This window comes from Perca flavescens, chromosome 23 (assembly GCF_004354835.1).
Source record: "Perca flavescens isolate YP-PL-M2 chromosome 23, PFLA_1.0, whole genome shotgun sequence".
NCBI lineage: Eukaryota > Metazoa > Chordata > Actinopteri > Perciformes > Percidae > Perca > Perca flavescens.
The window spans coordinates 268,612-285,000 of record NC_041353.1 but is presented as its reverse complement, the minus strand read 5'-3'; the positions used below and the strand labels follow the sequence as shown (position 1 = coordinate 285,000).

Below are 16,389 nucleotides of genomic sequence, written 5' to 3'. Positions count from 1 at the left end.
AAAATTTCTAAACCTTTGGCGATTTTAGGGGATTATTGTCCGTTAAACTAAAATCACAGCTACAAAAATTGATATAAGGGCTGGCAAAATAATTGGCCAAATGCCACCAACTCTTCTTCAGGAGCTTTTTGAGGAGGTGGTTAGGAAACAGGGTCTCAAAGTCATCAAAGACCCAAATCATGTCCTGTATAGATATCTTATCTTATCTCTTATCTTATCTCTTATCTTATCTCTTATCTTATCTTATCTTATCTCTTATCTTATCTCTTATCTTATCTTATCTTATCTCTTATCTTATCTCTTATCTTATCTTATCTTATCTCTTATCTTATCTCTTATCTTATCTTATCTTATCTCTTATCTTATCTCTTATCTTATCTTATCTCTTATCTTATCTCTTATCTTATCTTATCTTATCTTATCTCTTATCTTATCTCTTATCTTATCTTATCTTATCTCTTATCTTATCTCTTATCTTATCTTATCTCTTATCTTATCTCTTATCTTATCTTATCTCTTATCTTATCTTATCTTATCTCTTATCTTATCTCTTATCTTATCTTATCTTATCTCTTATCTTATCTCTTATCTTATCTTATCTCTTATCTTATCTCTTATCTTATCTTATCTTATCTTATCTTCAACTTCTGAACATCACTGCCGAGCGCCACTAGCCTATTTTAGTAATCACACAATAACTTGACAATTTAATTTAAATTTAAATGTTATATGAATATACATATTCTTAATTTCTATGGGAATTTCCTGGTAAAATGAAGGTTAAAAAACTATTATTTTATATTTTATTTTACCTTACCACTGACCGCGTGCAGTACCCTCACGGACCGCTAGTGGTCCGCGGACCACAGTTTGGGAACAACTGATCCAGAGCATCTGTTCTTAGACTTCAGAACCCAAACTGAGATGGTTCAGAAGATTAAACATCAAACATTACATTATATTAATGTTGGTATTTAGACTTTAGAGACTGTGTTATATAGATATGACTCCTGGACAGTAAAGGTCCCTGGTCCAGTAGTAGGGGGTGTGTGTGTGTGTGTGTGTGTGTGTGTGTGTGTGTGTGTGTGTGTGTGTGTGTGTGTGTGTGTGTGTGTGTGTGTGTGTGTGTGTGTGTGTGTGTGTGTGTGTGTGTGTGTGTGTGTGTGTGTGTGTGTGTGTGTGTGTGTGTGTGTGTGTGTGTGTGTGTGTGTAGTTGTGTACTGCAGTAGGTGTGTAACTGTCCTGTGTGTGTCTGTGTGTGTCTCCGTCAGAGGAAGAGGACTCTCCAACAGGAGCAGCTGAGTTTTCGGTTCAGAGAGAAGATCAAGTCTCAGACTTCCATCCCTCAGGAGGACCAGGTACAGCCGCACGGCATTCTGGGAATCTGTGTTGTGGAGTCTGTGACTGTAGAGCAGTTTATATATATATATATATATATATATATATATATATCTATCAGGTCTTAAACTGTGAAGCTTCAGTGTTTATGTGAACTGTCCCTTTAAGACTAAAATAACGAGCGAGCAGCTGCTGTGTCCCCCGGCTCGGTCTAATTCCTGGAGCTGTGCGGGGCACGATGCTTCATGTGATGTGAACACATGAATAGTTTCTATTGACGCTGAGCTGGACTCCCCCCCCCCCCCCCCCGCCTGCTGGCTCTAAATCACTTAGTCTTATTCTTTGGAGCAGGGGGGCTCCAACCTTTCCTCTTCTAAGAGCTGACTCACATCTCTTACATTTATAGCCCAGATCGTTAGAACTGGGTCCAAGGTTCAGTTACCCCTCAACATGTCTACCACCCAAAGTTACAATATGTAATGTGTGTAATAAGTAATACTTCCAATATGGAATATAAAATATTAATATAATAATGGTCATTTAGTGTCTCAGTTTGTAAACGTATTGCTTGAGAATCAGTCCTGAAGTCTTTCTGATCCCTTTGATTCATGTCTGATTTATTATATTAAACACGTTCAACAAATCTAAAATATTAAAATGAATTCATAACAAGCAGAAAAACTGTCAGATATATTCTGCAGATTTCCATTATGTCTGTCTGTCTGTCTGTCTCTGATAGCTGTCTGTGTGCTACCTGTCTGTCTGTCTCTGATAGCTGTCTGTGTGCTACCTGTCTGTCTGTCTCTGATAGCTGTCTGTGTGCTACCTGTCTGTCTGTCTCTGATAGCTGTCTGTGTGCTACCTGTCTGTCTGTCTCTGATAGCTGTCTGTGTGCTACCTGTCTGTCTGTCTCTGATAGCTGTCTGTGTGCTACCTGTCTGTCTGTCTCTGATAGCTGTCTGTGTGCTACCTGTCTGTCTGTCTCTGATAGCTGTCTGTGTGCTACCTGTGTGTCTGTCTCCGATAGCTGTCTGTGTGCTACCTGTCTGTCTGTCTCTGATAGCTGTCTGTGTGCTACCTGTGTGTCTCTCTGTCTGATAGCTGTCTGTGTGCTACCTGTGTGTCTGTCTCTGATAGCTGTCTGTGTGCTACCTGTCTGTCTGCAGGGGGCTGTCTGCAGCGCGGTGTGTTTCTTCTGCCAGCAGCGGGTCTATCTGATGGAGCGTCTGAGTGCTGAGAGTCTCTTGTTCCATCGCAGCTGTTTCCAGTGTTCCCAGTGCAGCAGCACGCTGAGACTGGGAGGCTACAGCTATGACCAGCACACCAGTCAGTACACACACACACACACATATATATATATATATATATATATATATATATATATGTGTGTGTATATATATGTGTATATATATATACACACATACACACACACAGAGACACAGACACAGACGCACACACACACACACACACACACACACACACACACATATATACAGAGATACACACACACACACACACACACACACACATATATACAGAGATATACACACACACACACACACACAGAGACACACACACAGACACACACACACACACACACACACACACATACATACAGACATACACACACACACACACACACACACACACACACACACACACACACCCGCTGTGGTTGATGTGGTGATCTTGTGTAATCTGGTTGGTTCAGCTGTCACATTAAAGTGTTCAGATATTATCACATAGAGAAGCTCAAATTTACACCTTTAATCTCTCAAGTGGATCTTAATATATATGATTTAATCAGTGAAATCTTCTCCATATTTCATGTTAACACAGAGAGGATCATAATATATATGATTTAATCAGTGAAATCTTCTCCATATTTCATGTTAACACAGAGAGGATCATAATATATATGATTTAATCAGTGAAATCTTCTCCATATTTCATGTTAACACAGAGAGGATCATAATATATATGATTTAATCAGTGAAATCTTCTCCATATTTCATGTTAACACAGAGAGGATCATAATATATATGATTTAATCAGTGAAATCTTCTCCATATTTCATGTTAACACAGAGAGGATCATAATATATATGATTTAATCAGTGAAATCTTCTCCATATTTCATGTTAACACAGAGAGGATCATAATATATATGATTTAATCAGTGAAATCTTCTCCATATTTCATGTTAACACAGAGAGGATCATAATATATATGATTTAATCAGTGAAATCTTCTCCATATTTCATGTTAACACAGAGAGGATCATAATATATATGATTTAATCAGTGAAATCTTCTCCATATTTCATGTTAACACAGAGAGGATCATAAATATTTGATTTAATCAGTGAAATCTTCTCCATATTTCATGTTAACACAGAGGATCATAAAGAGGCTTTTATGAAGGCAGAGTCATGAGTGTGTGTGTTGTGGTGTGTGTGTATTCACAACATGTGTGTGTGTGTGTGTGTGTGTGTGTGTGTGTGTGTGTGTGTGTGTGTGTGTGTGTGTGTGTGTGTGTGTGTGTGTGTGTGTGTGTGTGTGTGTGTGTGTGTGTGTGTGTGTGTGTGTGTGTGTGTGTGTGTGTGTGAGTGAAAGAATAGCCCCTTAAGATGTAGCATCTCATTTCGAGGGGGTCCAAAAATAAAGTCACACAAAGCTGGTCCTGTCTGTTGGGTCAGAAGTGTGAGCAGCCAATCAGAGCGCAGCGTGTGAGAGTTTGAAGCCAGCGGGCTGTAAGACCTCTGATGTGTGTTGTGTTCAGGGAGGTTTTACTGTCTGCAGCACGCCACGGCGAGGAAGAGGTCCAGCACGTCCGACATCGCCACGGCTCACCGACCCGACATCGTAAGAACTCTTCTTAAGAATATTAAAATACATTTTTAAATAATATAACTTTTTAATATTTTTTCATTCATATTTTTAATTTTATTCAAATTCATTTTTGAATTTGAAATTTTGTATTCATTTTTCTTTTTCTTTTTCTTTATCTATTTTTATTTATTTATATTTGTTATTATTTTTATTTTGGACATTTTCATTTGAGAAGAGATCCTGTGTATCTGTATATATTATATATATATACTATATTAGAATATAGAAGGTGAATCTACATGTTTGTGTTAAACCTTAAACTGTGAAACGCCAGAAATGTTCTCAAAATTATTTTATTTTTAATTGAAAAGATCAAATGTTAAAATACACAAGATTTCATGTCAAATTAAAGCTAAAAAACTTTATTTAAATTATGGAAAATTACTGCTTTCCTCGGGTTACATTTGACCCATTTTCACAGTTCTATTAAAGTTTCTATATCAGAAATTTGGGTTTCTTTCAACCAAATTGTCAAAAGAAATAACGCTCTTCACAAGTTAAATACATTATCAGTTCACTGCTGTCGTTGAATTTGGGTGTTTTAGTAAATTTTATAACAATTGAAGAAAAATTGATAAAAGAATGTCAGAAAAATCAGCAGAATCATCAGAAAAAGTGACAAAAAACTTGGAAAAAAGTGATTGAAACGTTAAAACATCGGGAAAAGGGACAAAAGTGTTAAAAAAGCCAAAACATTGAAAAAAGTTACAATTTTTACACAGAAAAGCAAAGTAGACCGCCGACAGGAAGTCACGAGAGTTAAAATAAAATAATTGTTCAATATTTTACGCCAACGTCGATTAAAACAAGTCAACGTTTAGGGAAGGTCAGCATTTAATAACCTGAGTTATGGGCGTGTTTGTTTTGAGTTATGGGCGTGTTTGTTTTGAGTTATGGGCGTGTTTGTTTTGAGTTATGGGCGTGTTTGTTTTGAGTTATGGGCGTGTTTGTTTAGAGTTATGGGCGTGTTTGTTTAGAGTTATGGGCGTGTTTGTTTTGAGTTATGGGCGTGTTTGTTTAGAGTTATGGGCGTGTTTGTTTTGAGTTATGGGCGTGTTTGTTTTGAGTTATGGGCGTGTTTGTTTTGAGTTATGGGCGTGTTTGTTTTGAGTTATGGGCGTGTTTGTTTTGAGTTATGGGCGTGTTTGTTTTGAGTTATGGGCGTGTTTGTTTTGTCTGCAGGCGTCTCTGGGTTCAGCCTCTACGGTCTCGGCTCAGCGCCGGCGCTCTTCAGGTAAACTCGCTTCACCTTCACATCCTTTCAGAGTTTCGGCGTCTGCACTGAGCATGCTCCTGAAACGGGATCAATGTGGGCTTTAGTGTGTGTGTGTGTCTGTGTGTGTGTGTGCGCGGCTGCGTTGCTGTGTTGGCAGTGGCTTCTGTGATGGCCGAGCCACCGGAGACAGTCAAGCCGGAGAACCGTCGCCGCAGCTCAACGAAGGTGGAGGCGGGGCTTATAGAGGAGGCGGAGCTTATAGAGGAGGCGGAGCTTATAGAGGAGGTCGAAGAGGAAACGCTGGACCGGTTCAACCTGAGCGTGGAAGAGAAACACAGATACAGGTCTGAGTCTACTCAGTATGGAGGGCCATCAATGCCAAGAAAATTTAAACTTTATTTATAAAGCATTTTTAAAAACAACAGTTGTTTTGCCAAAAGAAATATCGCAGTAATAGAGACACAATATTATATAAAATTCACAAATAAACAAATGAAATGAATACAAACACTGGTTTATATACGCAGATACAAACAAAGAAACCATTGATGATGAAGATCTCTCATGCTGGGTGTGTCTCTATTACTGGGATCCTTTGAGCCCTTTGGCTCCACTCTTCACTGTGAAACACTCAGGACTGCGTCTGTCTGATTTCAGTTCAGAGTCGGAGATGGAGGAAGAAAAAGAAGAGGAAGAGAAAGATGAAGAAGATGAAGAAGCGGAAGGCCGACATTGTGTGAGTTTAGAGGAGGCCGGAGCTTCATGGAGGGAAACTCTGCAGCAAAACCTCCAGCTGAGAGACGACGAAGACGAAGAGGAAGACGATGAGGATGAGGATGAGGAAAATGATGAGGAAGATGATGAGGAAGAAGATGATGAAGAGGATGATGAAGAGGGAGACAGTGAGGAGGAGTCCAGTGATGGTGAGTCTCAGACTGTTCTTCTGTTTCCTGTCTCTGTTTTATTTCCAGTATCAGATCCTAACAGAAGTTACTCTACACTTTACAGATAGAACAGGTCTAGACCACACTCTATAATTAACAGAGACACAGATATACAGAGACACAGATAAACAGAGACACAGATATGCAGAGACACTGATACAGATATACAGAGACACTGATATACAGAGACACTGATACAGCACTGATTCTTGAAACTTTAGCGAAAACATGTCCCACTAAGAAAAGTGCCAATTCTGTTGGAAATTAATAACATTTTCATGAATAAAAAGAATCAAGGTTATAATCAGGGGTCATTTGCACATATGTATGGTTCTTTTATAGGTTTATTTTAAATTTGTATTAATTTAATGATTATTTGCTGGCCCATTGCCTACAAAATCAGTTGTCCTTGGATAGGAGATAATCATTTCAACTTGATTTAAAAAACATAAAGTAATAATTGAATGATTATCTTTACCACATGAAATAGTACAGTGTAATATGTTTTAAAAACTACAATCAGTGAGTTTTTAAACAATATTTACTATTATTTTGTGGTTGCTCAAAATGTGTCCCACATATTTGTCACCACCTTCAACTCTACTGCATGCTTCAAGATCACTCAAGCTCCCTTAAGTTTGCTATTTTCTCTTAAGACACATTTTTGTCGCAACCATAACTGTCAACACCCTCTCTTTTGTATAAAAAATATTAGATTAGATTATGACATAAATGTATACTTTTTAAGAAGAGGTCTGAAATAGCTAGCAATAGAGGGGAAACAAGATGGCTAATGTGAACAACTCATGCATATCATGTGAAAGAGTAGGTTTTTGTCGCCACCGTCAGGTTTTGGTGGATATCCTCACGGCTGTGGTTCGGCCTCGAGGCTGCGGCTGAACCACAGCCGTGAGCCCGTATTTATTGTGATCAACAATTATATTTTCGAGCCTCCGTTAAGGACTGTTTGGAGGATTTTGTCACCACCGTCAGACTGGACGTCACAGAAAACCTGACGGTGGTGACAAAAACCTACTCTTTCACATGATATGCATGCTCAGGATTGTTTTGTTTTTTTACCCAATAGTTAAATGAAGTCGTTAAGCAAGAAGCCATCTTGTGTGGTATACATTTTAGAATTGTATGTTGTTATGAGGCCACTGTCACCAGATTAGTGTCACCACCGTCAGTTTTAAAGTCACCACCGTCAGAGGGAGTTTTATTTGTTTTTAATGAATATGCTTACAATATGTTTCTTCAGTGCTGTTGAGTTATTAAAGTAAAAGTCTCTTTTAATACAAATATATGTTAGTTAAATAAAAAAACATTACTTTTTTCTATTTTGGCTTAAAGTAAACGTTGTATGATGTTAGATCTTTTAAAGGAGTACACATGAAACACTATAAAAAATTAACAAAAGTGAATATTCAACATTTAACAGCATATATGTGTACTACGAATTCCAGATAATGATTGAAAAACTTTAAATACATATTAGACCAAAAAATAAAACATAATATGCTTTTCATTGTGTCTGACGGTGTTGACAAAAACAAAGTAATAACTGGAAAAAAATACAAAATTAGGAGGTTGCACCAGTACATTGCTGAACAGCCAACACTTTGGTCTATAATGATATACCTTCAGATTTTGTAATTTAACTTTTTATTTTTAAAATGAAAACCTGTTTTATCCAAATTCCCAAGACTCAGTGAGAGATATACAGAGACACTGATACAGATATACAGAGACACAGATATATAGATATACAGAGACACAGATATACAGAGACACAGATATACAGATATACAGAGACACCGATATACAGAGACACCGATATACAGAGACAGATATACAGAGACACTGATACAGATATACAGAGACACAGATATATAGATATACAGAGACACAGATATACAGAGACACAGATATACAGATATACAGAGACACCGATATACAGAGACAGATATACAGAGACACTGATACAGATATACAGAAACACAGATATATAGATATACAGAGACACAGATATACAGAGACACAGATATACAGAGACACAGATATACAGATATACAGAGACACCGATATACAGAGACACTGATACAGATATACAGAGACACAGATATATAGATATACAGAGACACAGATATACAGAGACACAGATATACAGATATACAGAGACACCGATATACAGAGACAGATATACAGATATACAGAGACACAGATATACAGAGACACAGATATACAGATATACAGAGACACAGATATACAGATATACAGAGACACAGATATACAGAGACACAGATATACAGAGACACAGATATACAGATATACAGAGACACCGATATACAAAGACACTGATACAGATATACAGAGACACAGATATATAGATATACAGAGACACAGATATACAGAGACACAGGTATACAGATATACAGAGACACCGATATACAGAGACAGATATACAGATATACAGAGACACAGATATACAGATATACAGAGACACAGATATACAGATATACAGAGACACAGATATACAGAGACACAGATATACAGAGACACAGATATACAGATATACAGAGACACCGATATACAGAGACACTGATACAGATATACAGAGACACAGATATATAGATATACAGAGACACAGATATACAGAGACACAGATATACAGATATACAGATATACAGAGACACCGATATACAGAGACAGATATACAGATATACAGAGACACAGATATACAGAGACACAGATATACAGATATACAGAGACACAGATATACAGATATACAGAGACACAGATATACAGATATACAGAGACACAGATATACAGAGACACAGATATACAGAGACACCGATATACAGATATACAGAGACACTGATTTCTAGAGATTAACATGGTTTTATGTCGGTTAGCCTAATAGCTGGTTTGATTTGCATTGAGAGATGATTTTATGGAAAGTACCATGGGGGGGTATGGTGAAGGGTATGTGATGATGTGGGGGTATGGTGAAGGGTAGGTGATGATGGGGTATCCTGATCCATGAAATAACTGGCCTTTATAATAACCGTCTGCCTGCCTCTATGGAAATCTAACATAGGGGTGGACTGACTTATGCCTCCTGTATTTTAAGAAGAACATTTATTTATTTACGAAACATTATTCATTCACTAAGATAATTGGTGTCCTTAAAGGTTGGATTTTTCCTAATTTTTTAATTAAGTCATTAAGATAAATTTCCAAAAGATGATATTTGTATTCCTCTTTTTAGGCAAGGCATCTTTATTTGTATGGCACATTTCAGCAACAGGGCAATTCAAAGTGCTTTACATAAAACATTAAAGAGCAGTTAGAAGACAATTAAAAACAATTTAAAAACATTAATAAACAAATTAAAAACATTAAAAGACAAGAATAAAATTGATAGTGCAGTATAAGAATAGAAGTTACAGTGCAGTATAAGAAATGAAGGTTAATAAAATAGATTATTTAAAGAAAAGCAACATCAAAAAGATAGGTCTTTAGCTTAGATTTAAAAGAACTGAGAGTTGCAGCGGACCTACAGGTTTCTGGGAGTTTGTTCCAAAGATGTGGAGCATAAAAACTGAACGCTGCTTCCCCCTGTTTAGTTCTGACTCTGGGGACAACAAGTAGACCTGTCCCAGACCACCTGAGAGGTCTGGGTGGGTCATAGTGTAGTAGACCTGTCCCAGACCACCTGAGAGGTCTGGGTGGGTCATAGTGTAGTAGACCTGTCCCAGACCACCTGAGAGGTCTGGGTAGGTCATAGTGTAGTAGACCTGTCCCAGACCACCTGAGAGGTCTGGGTGGGTCATAGTGTAGCAGACCTGTCCCAGACCACCTGAGAGGTCTGGGTGGGTCATAGTGTTGCAGACCTGTCCTAGACCACCTGAGAGGTCTGGGGGGTCATAGTGTAGTAGACCTGTCCCAGACCACCTGAGAGGTCTGGGTGGGTCATAGTGTTGCAGACCTGTCCCAGAACACCTGAGAGGTCTGGGTGGGTCATAATGTAGTAGCAGATCAGAAATGTATTTTGGCCCTAAACCGTTTAGTGATTTATAAACCAGTAAAAGTATTTTGAAATCAATTCTTTGAGGCACTGGAAGCCAGTGTAGAGACTTCAGTACTGGACTGATGTGATCCACTTTCTTGGTTTTAGTGAGGACTCGAGCAGCAGCGTTCTGAATCAGCTGCAGCTGTCTGATAGATTTTTTAGGGAGACCTGTAAAGACACCGTTACAGTAGTCAAGTCTACTGAAGATAAAAGCATGGACAAGTTTTTCCAGATCCTGCTGAGACATAAGTCCTTTAACCCTTGATATATTTTAAAGGTGATAATAGGCTGATTTTTTAATTATGTTAATGTGGCTTTTAAAATTCAGGTCTGAGTCCATGACTACACCAAGATTTCTGGCTTTGTCTGTTGTTTTTAACATTGTCGTTTGAAGCTGAGTGCTGACTTTCAATCGTTCCTCTTTTGCTCCAAAAACAATCACCTCCGTTTTTTCTTCATTTAATTTGAGAAAGTTCTGGCACATCCAATCATTAATCTGTTCAATGCACATATTTAATTGTTGTATTAGGCTATAGTTCCCTGGTGATAAGGTTATGTAAATTTGTGTGTCATCTGCATAACTATGGTAACTTATTTTGTTGTTTTCCATAATCTGTGCTAGTGGAAGCATGTAGATGTTGAACAGAAGAGGCCCCAGAACTGAGCCTTGGGGAACTCTGCACGTCATATTTGTATGCTCAGATGTATAATTACCTATAGACACAAAGTAGGCCCTATTCTTTAAATACGATTCAAACCACTTTAGTACTGAGCCAGAAAGACCAACCCAGTTTTCCAATCGGTCAAGCAATATGTCATGGTCTACCGTATCAAATGCAGCACTGAGATCAAGTAATACTAAGACTGAAATTTTGCCACTATCTGTGTTTAAGTGGATGTCATTAAAGACTTTAACAAGAGCCGTCTCAGTGCTGTGGTGTGGTCGAAAACCTGACTGGAAGGCATCAAAACTGTTGTTTAGCAATAAGAAAAGGTTGAGTTGTTGGAAAACCACTTTTTCTATGATTTTACTTAAAAATGGCAGGTTTGATATTGGCCTATAGTTGCTCATTAGTGACGTGTCTAGATTGTTCTTTTTTAGGAGTGGCTTGATGACTGCAGTTTTCAGGGCCTGTGGGAAGATACCTGAGAGCAGAGATGTGTTTACAATCTGTAGAAGATCAGAAGCCAAACAATTCGAACACCCGTTGGTAGAATATCAAGGCAACAGGAGGAGGTTTTCAGATGTTGTATGATGTCCTCCAGGTTTTTAAGGTTGATCGTATGAAATTGTGTCATGTTGGAATTTGTTTTGCGTGCACACTGTGACAACACATATCCTGTACTTGATATGGAAGCACTGACTGTCTAATTTTCAGAATTTTGTCTGTGAAGGAGGCAGTCATTGCAAGCCTTGGTAGACAACAGTTCAGATGCTATTGGTACTGGAGGGTTTGTTAATCTATCAACAGTAGCAAACAAAGCACGTGAATTATTATTGTTTCTGGCAATAATGTCAGAGAAAAAGGACTGCCTTGCATTTCTTAGTTCCAAATTATAAATGCGAAGTCTCTCTTTATAAGTGTTATAATGGACCTGGAGATTAGATTTTCGCCAACTGCGTTCAGCTTTTCAACGCTCTCTTTTTTCTGTTCTCACAACTATAAAATTTCTCCATGGAGATCTTTTCTTACCAGAGACAGCTTTGACCTTAGTGGGAGCAATAGCATCAATAACATTCGTAATTTTACAGTTGAAATTATCTACAAGCTCAGTGACTGAAGCCCCAGTGAGGGGGGGTGTAGAGGAGAAAAGCTGAATGAATGATTCACTGGTGTTTTCAGTGATATACCGTTTTCTGATTAACTTTGTTTGAACACTTTTGGGCAGAGAGATAGTGCCATTAAAGAAAACACAGGAATGATCAGAGAGAGCAACATCAGTCACCACAACCTTGGAAATGTTCAGACCCTTGGAGATAGTCAAGTCCAGAGTGTGCCCCTTATTGTGCGTGGGCTGTGTCAGTTCTTTGGTCCCTCGGTCATGGGGGTTGTCAACATGAATGTTAAAATCACCAGCAATAATTACACGGTCAAAGTTAATACAGATTATAGACAGCAGTTCAGTAAAGTCGTCAAAGAAGGATGCACAGTATTTAGGTGGCCTGTAGAGATTTAGAAGTATAGCTTGAGGGGAGGATCTTAGCTGAAGGGCCACATATTCAAAAGAAGCAAAATTTCCATAAGATAATTGCGTACATCGGAATGAGTCATTAAACAAAATGGCGACTCCACCTCTTTTCTTATTCACTCTATTCTCACTCATAAAACTGAAGTTAGGGGGGGCTGACTCAATGAGAACAGCACAGGCTTGTCTTGGAAAGAGTCATGAGTGCTACTAGGCATGCAGCCTGGACCCGGCCCATATCAATTAATGCTTGCTGCATTTTGCACACAAGCATCCTTATCAGTTTGGGGAGAAGGAGTTAGCTGCCGTCCTTGAGGGGGCAGAGGTGCCTGGCGTTTTACGATGGGAGAAGGAAGGGGGGCATACTTGGTTCCAGCATTCACCAGCTGCTTCATCTGGTCAGTGAACTCCAACATGGGGATGGGGGAAAGAGGGGAGAGCGACGTATCCTTAAAGAGGTCCTGAAAGCTGTCGTGGTTGTCAAAGGGGTTTGAGGAGTGTTGGGCGGGTGAGAAGTGGGGTTGAGATTTCTCATCTCTGCTCTGTAGTCTCCCATGGTCAAATCTTTGCTCAGGTGGGGGCTGTGGTGGCTCACTGCCGTACTTTGTTGTGTCTTCCTCTTGTTTTGGTTTTTAGTCAACTTTAGCATGGGTTCATACACTTATGCTGAGCACAGTATAATATATACAGTGGGGAGAACAAGTATTTGATACACTGCCGATTTTGCAGGTTTTCCTACTTTCCTACTATGTAGAGTTCTGTAATTTTTATCATACATACACTTCAACTGTGAGGGACGGAATCTAAAACAAAAATCAAAGAGATTTTTAAATAATTAATTTGCATTTAATTGCATGACATAAGTATTTGATCACCTACCAACCAGTAAGAATTCTGGCTCTCACAGACCTGTTAGTTTTTCTTTAAGAAGATCTCCTGTTCTCCACTCATTACCTGTATTAACTGCACCTGTTTGAACTCATTACCTGTATAAAAGACACCTGTCCACACACTCAATCAAACAGACTCCAACCTCTCCACAATGGCCAAGACCAGAGAGCTGTGTAAGGACATCAGGGATAAAATTGTAGACCTGCACAAGGCTGGGATGGGCTACAGGACAATATGCAAGCAGCTTGGTGAGAAGGCAACCACTGTTGGCGCAATTATTAGAAAATGGAAGAAGTTCAAGATGACGGTCAATCTCCCTCGGTCTGGGGCACCATGCAAGATCTCACCTCGTTGGGCATCAATGATCATGAGGAAGGTGAGCGATCAGCCCAGAACTACATGGCAGGACCTGAGCTGGGACCACAGTCTCAAAGAAAACCATTAGTAAAACACTACGCCGTCATGGATTAAAATCCTGCAGCGCACGCAAGGTCCCCCTGCTCAAGCCAGCACATGTCCAGGCCCATCTGAAGTTTGCCAATGACCATCTGGATGATCCAGAGGAGGAATGGGAGAAGATCATGTGGAGACAAAAATAGAGCTTTTTGGTCTAAACTCCTCTCGCCGTGTTTGGAGTAAGAAGAAGGATGAGTACAACCCCAAGAACACCATCCCAACCGTGAAGTATGGAGGTGGAAGCATCATTCTTTGGGGATGCTTTTCTGCAAAGGGGATAGGACGACTGCACCGTATTGAGGGGAGGGTGGATGGGGCCATGTATCGTGAGATCTTGGCCAACAACCTCCTTCCCTCAGTAAGAGCATTAAACATGGGTCGTGGCTGGGTCTTCCAGCATGACAACGACCCGAAACACACAGCCAGGGCAACTAAGGAGTGGCTCCGTAAGAACCATCTCAAGGTCCTGGAGTGGCTTAGCCAGTCTCCAGACCTGAAATCAATAGAAAATTTGGTCTGTATGGAGGAGTGGGCCAAAATCCTTGCTGCAGTGTGTGCAAACCTGGTCAAGAACTACAGGATATGTATGATCTCTGTAATTGCAAACAAAGGTTTCTGTACCAAATATTAAGTTCTGCTTTTCTGATGTATCAAATACTTATGCAATGAAATGCAAATGAATTACTTAAAAATCATAATGTGATTTTCTGGATTTTTGTTTTAGCTTCCGTCACTCACAGTTGAAGAGTACCTATGATAAAAAATTACAGACTTCTACATGCTTTGTAAGTAGGAAAAGCTGCAAAATCGGCAGTGTATCAAATACTTGTTCTCCCTACTGTATATCCATACTTACACCTCATAGAGTCCCCATAAGATCTGGTGACTGTGGGGGCCATTTTAGTACAGTGAACTCATTGTCATGTTCAAGAAACCAATTTGAAATGATTCAAGCTTTGTGACATGGTGCATTATGCTGCTGGAAGTAGCCATCAGAGGATGTGTACATGGTGGTCATAAAGGGATGGACATGGTCAGAAACAATGCTCAGGTAGGCTGTGGCATTTAAACAATGCCCAATTGGTACTAAGGGGCCTAAAGTGAGCCAAGAAAACATCCCCCACACCATTACACCACCACCACCACCAGCCTGCCCAGTGGTAAGAAGGCATGAAGGGTTCCATGTTCTCATTCTGTTTACGCAAAATTCTGACTCTACCATCTGAATGTCTCAGCAGAAATTGAGACTCATCAGACCAGGCAACATTTTTACAGTCTTCAACTGTCCAATTTTGGTGAGCTTGTGTAAATTGCAGACTCATGTTGCTATTTTTAGTGGAGATGAGTGGTACCCGGTGGGGTCTTCTGCTGGTGTAGCACATCTGCCTCAAGGTTGTTCATGTTGTGGCTTCACAAATGCTTTGCTGCATACCTCGGTTGTAACGAGTGGTTATTTGAGTCAAAGTTGATCTTCTATCAGCTGAAATCAGTCGGCCCATTCTCCTCTGACCTCTAGCATCAACGAGGCATTTTCACCCCCCAGGACTGCTGCATACTGGATGTTTTTCATTTTTCAGACCATTCTTTGTAATCCCTAGAAATGGTTGTGCGTGAGAATCCCAGTAACTGAGCAGCTTGTGAAATACTCAGACCAGCCTGTCTGGCACCAACAACCATGCCAGGCTCAAAGTTGCTTAGATCACCTTTCGTTTCCATTCTGACATTTAGTTTGTAGTTCAGGAGATTGTCTAGACCTGGACCACACCCCTAAATGCATTGAATCAGCTGCCATGTGATTGGTTGATTCTCTCTCCATCAGAATGTTCTCCGAGCGTCTCCTCGTCAGCAGGAAGTGACCTCCCACGCTGTGACCTCACGTCCTCGTCCCCCCCCGAGACACCGTCCACGGCGTCCTTCGTCACGGCGACAGACTCGGACGGAGACAGAGATCCGCCCTCGCCTGCGGTTGTAATGGAAACGGGTACTACCGGAGGTCGGGGCTCTTTCGATGACGTCAGCCCCGAACTGCCGCCGAAGAAGCAGGGCAAGGGGGCGGGGCCAGAGAGGGAGGGGGCGGAGTCTGAGGGAGGGAGGGGGGAGAGGAGGAGCTTCCCCCATCTGAAGGGAGAGGGAGGGACCAAAGAGAGAGAGGGAGGGGCCAAAGAGAGAGGGGGCGGGGCCAGAAAGAGAGAGGGCGGGGCCAGAGCGCTGTGGCGGACGGTGTTTTCTGGAAACAGAAAAGACGAGAAGAAGAAGAGGGCCAGGACGTTACCTCCGTACTCGTCCAATCAAAGGAGAGCTACAGGTGATGATGTAAAGGAATGAGAGGGTGAAATGCCAGAGCAGGGGGAATGAGAGGGTGAAATGCCAGAGCAGGGGGAATGAGAGGGGG

The 16,389-nt window shown here is 40.3% G+C and overlaps 1 protein-coding gene across 1 annotated transcript in view; it reads left to right on the top strand.

Annotated features, from left to right (window-relative positions):
* LOC114550471 (protein-methionine sulfoxide oxidase mical3a-like) overlaps window positions 1-16,389 on the top strand; it is a 51,459-nt gene that overhangs the window by 21,615 nt on the left and 13,455 nt on the right. The window contains 8 exon segments of the mRNA XM_028571270.1: window positions 1,272-1,358; window positions 2,505-2,664; window positions 4,119-4,201; window positions 5,411-5,462; window positions 5,602-5,788; window positions 6,102-6,367; window positions 15,817-16,075; window positions 16,181-16,302. Coding sequence (XP_028427071.1) covers window positions 1,272-1,358; window positions 2,505-2,664; window positions 4,119-4,201; window positions 5,411-5,462; window positions 5,602-5,788; window positions 6,102-6,367; window positions 15,817-16,075; window positions 16,181-16,302 — 1,216 coding nt within the window.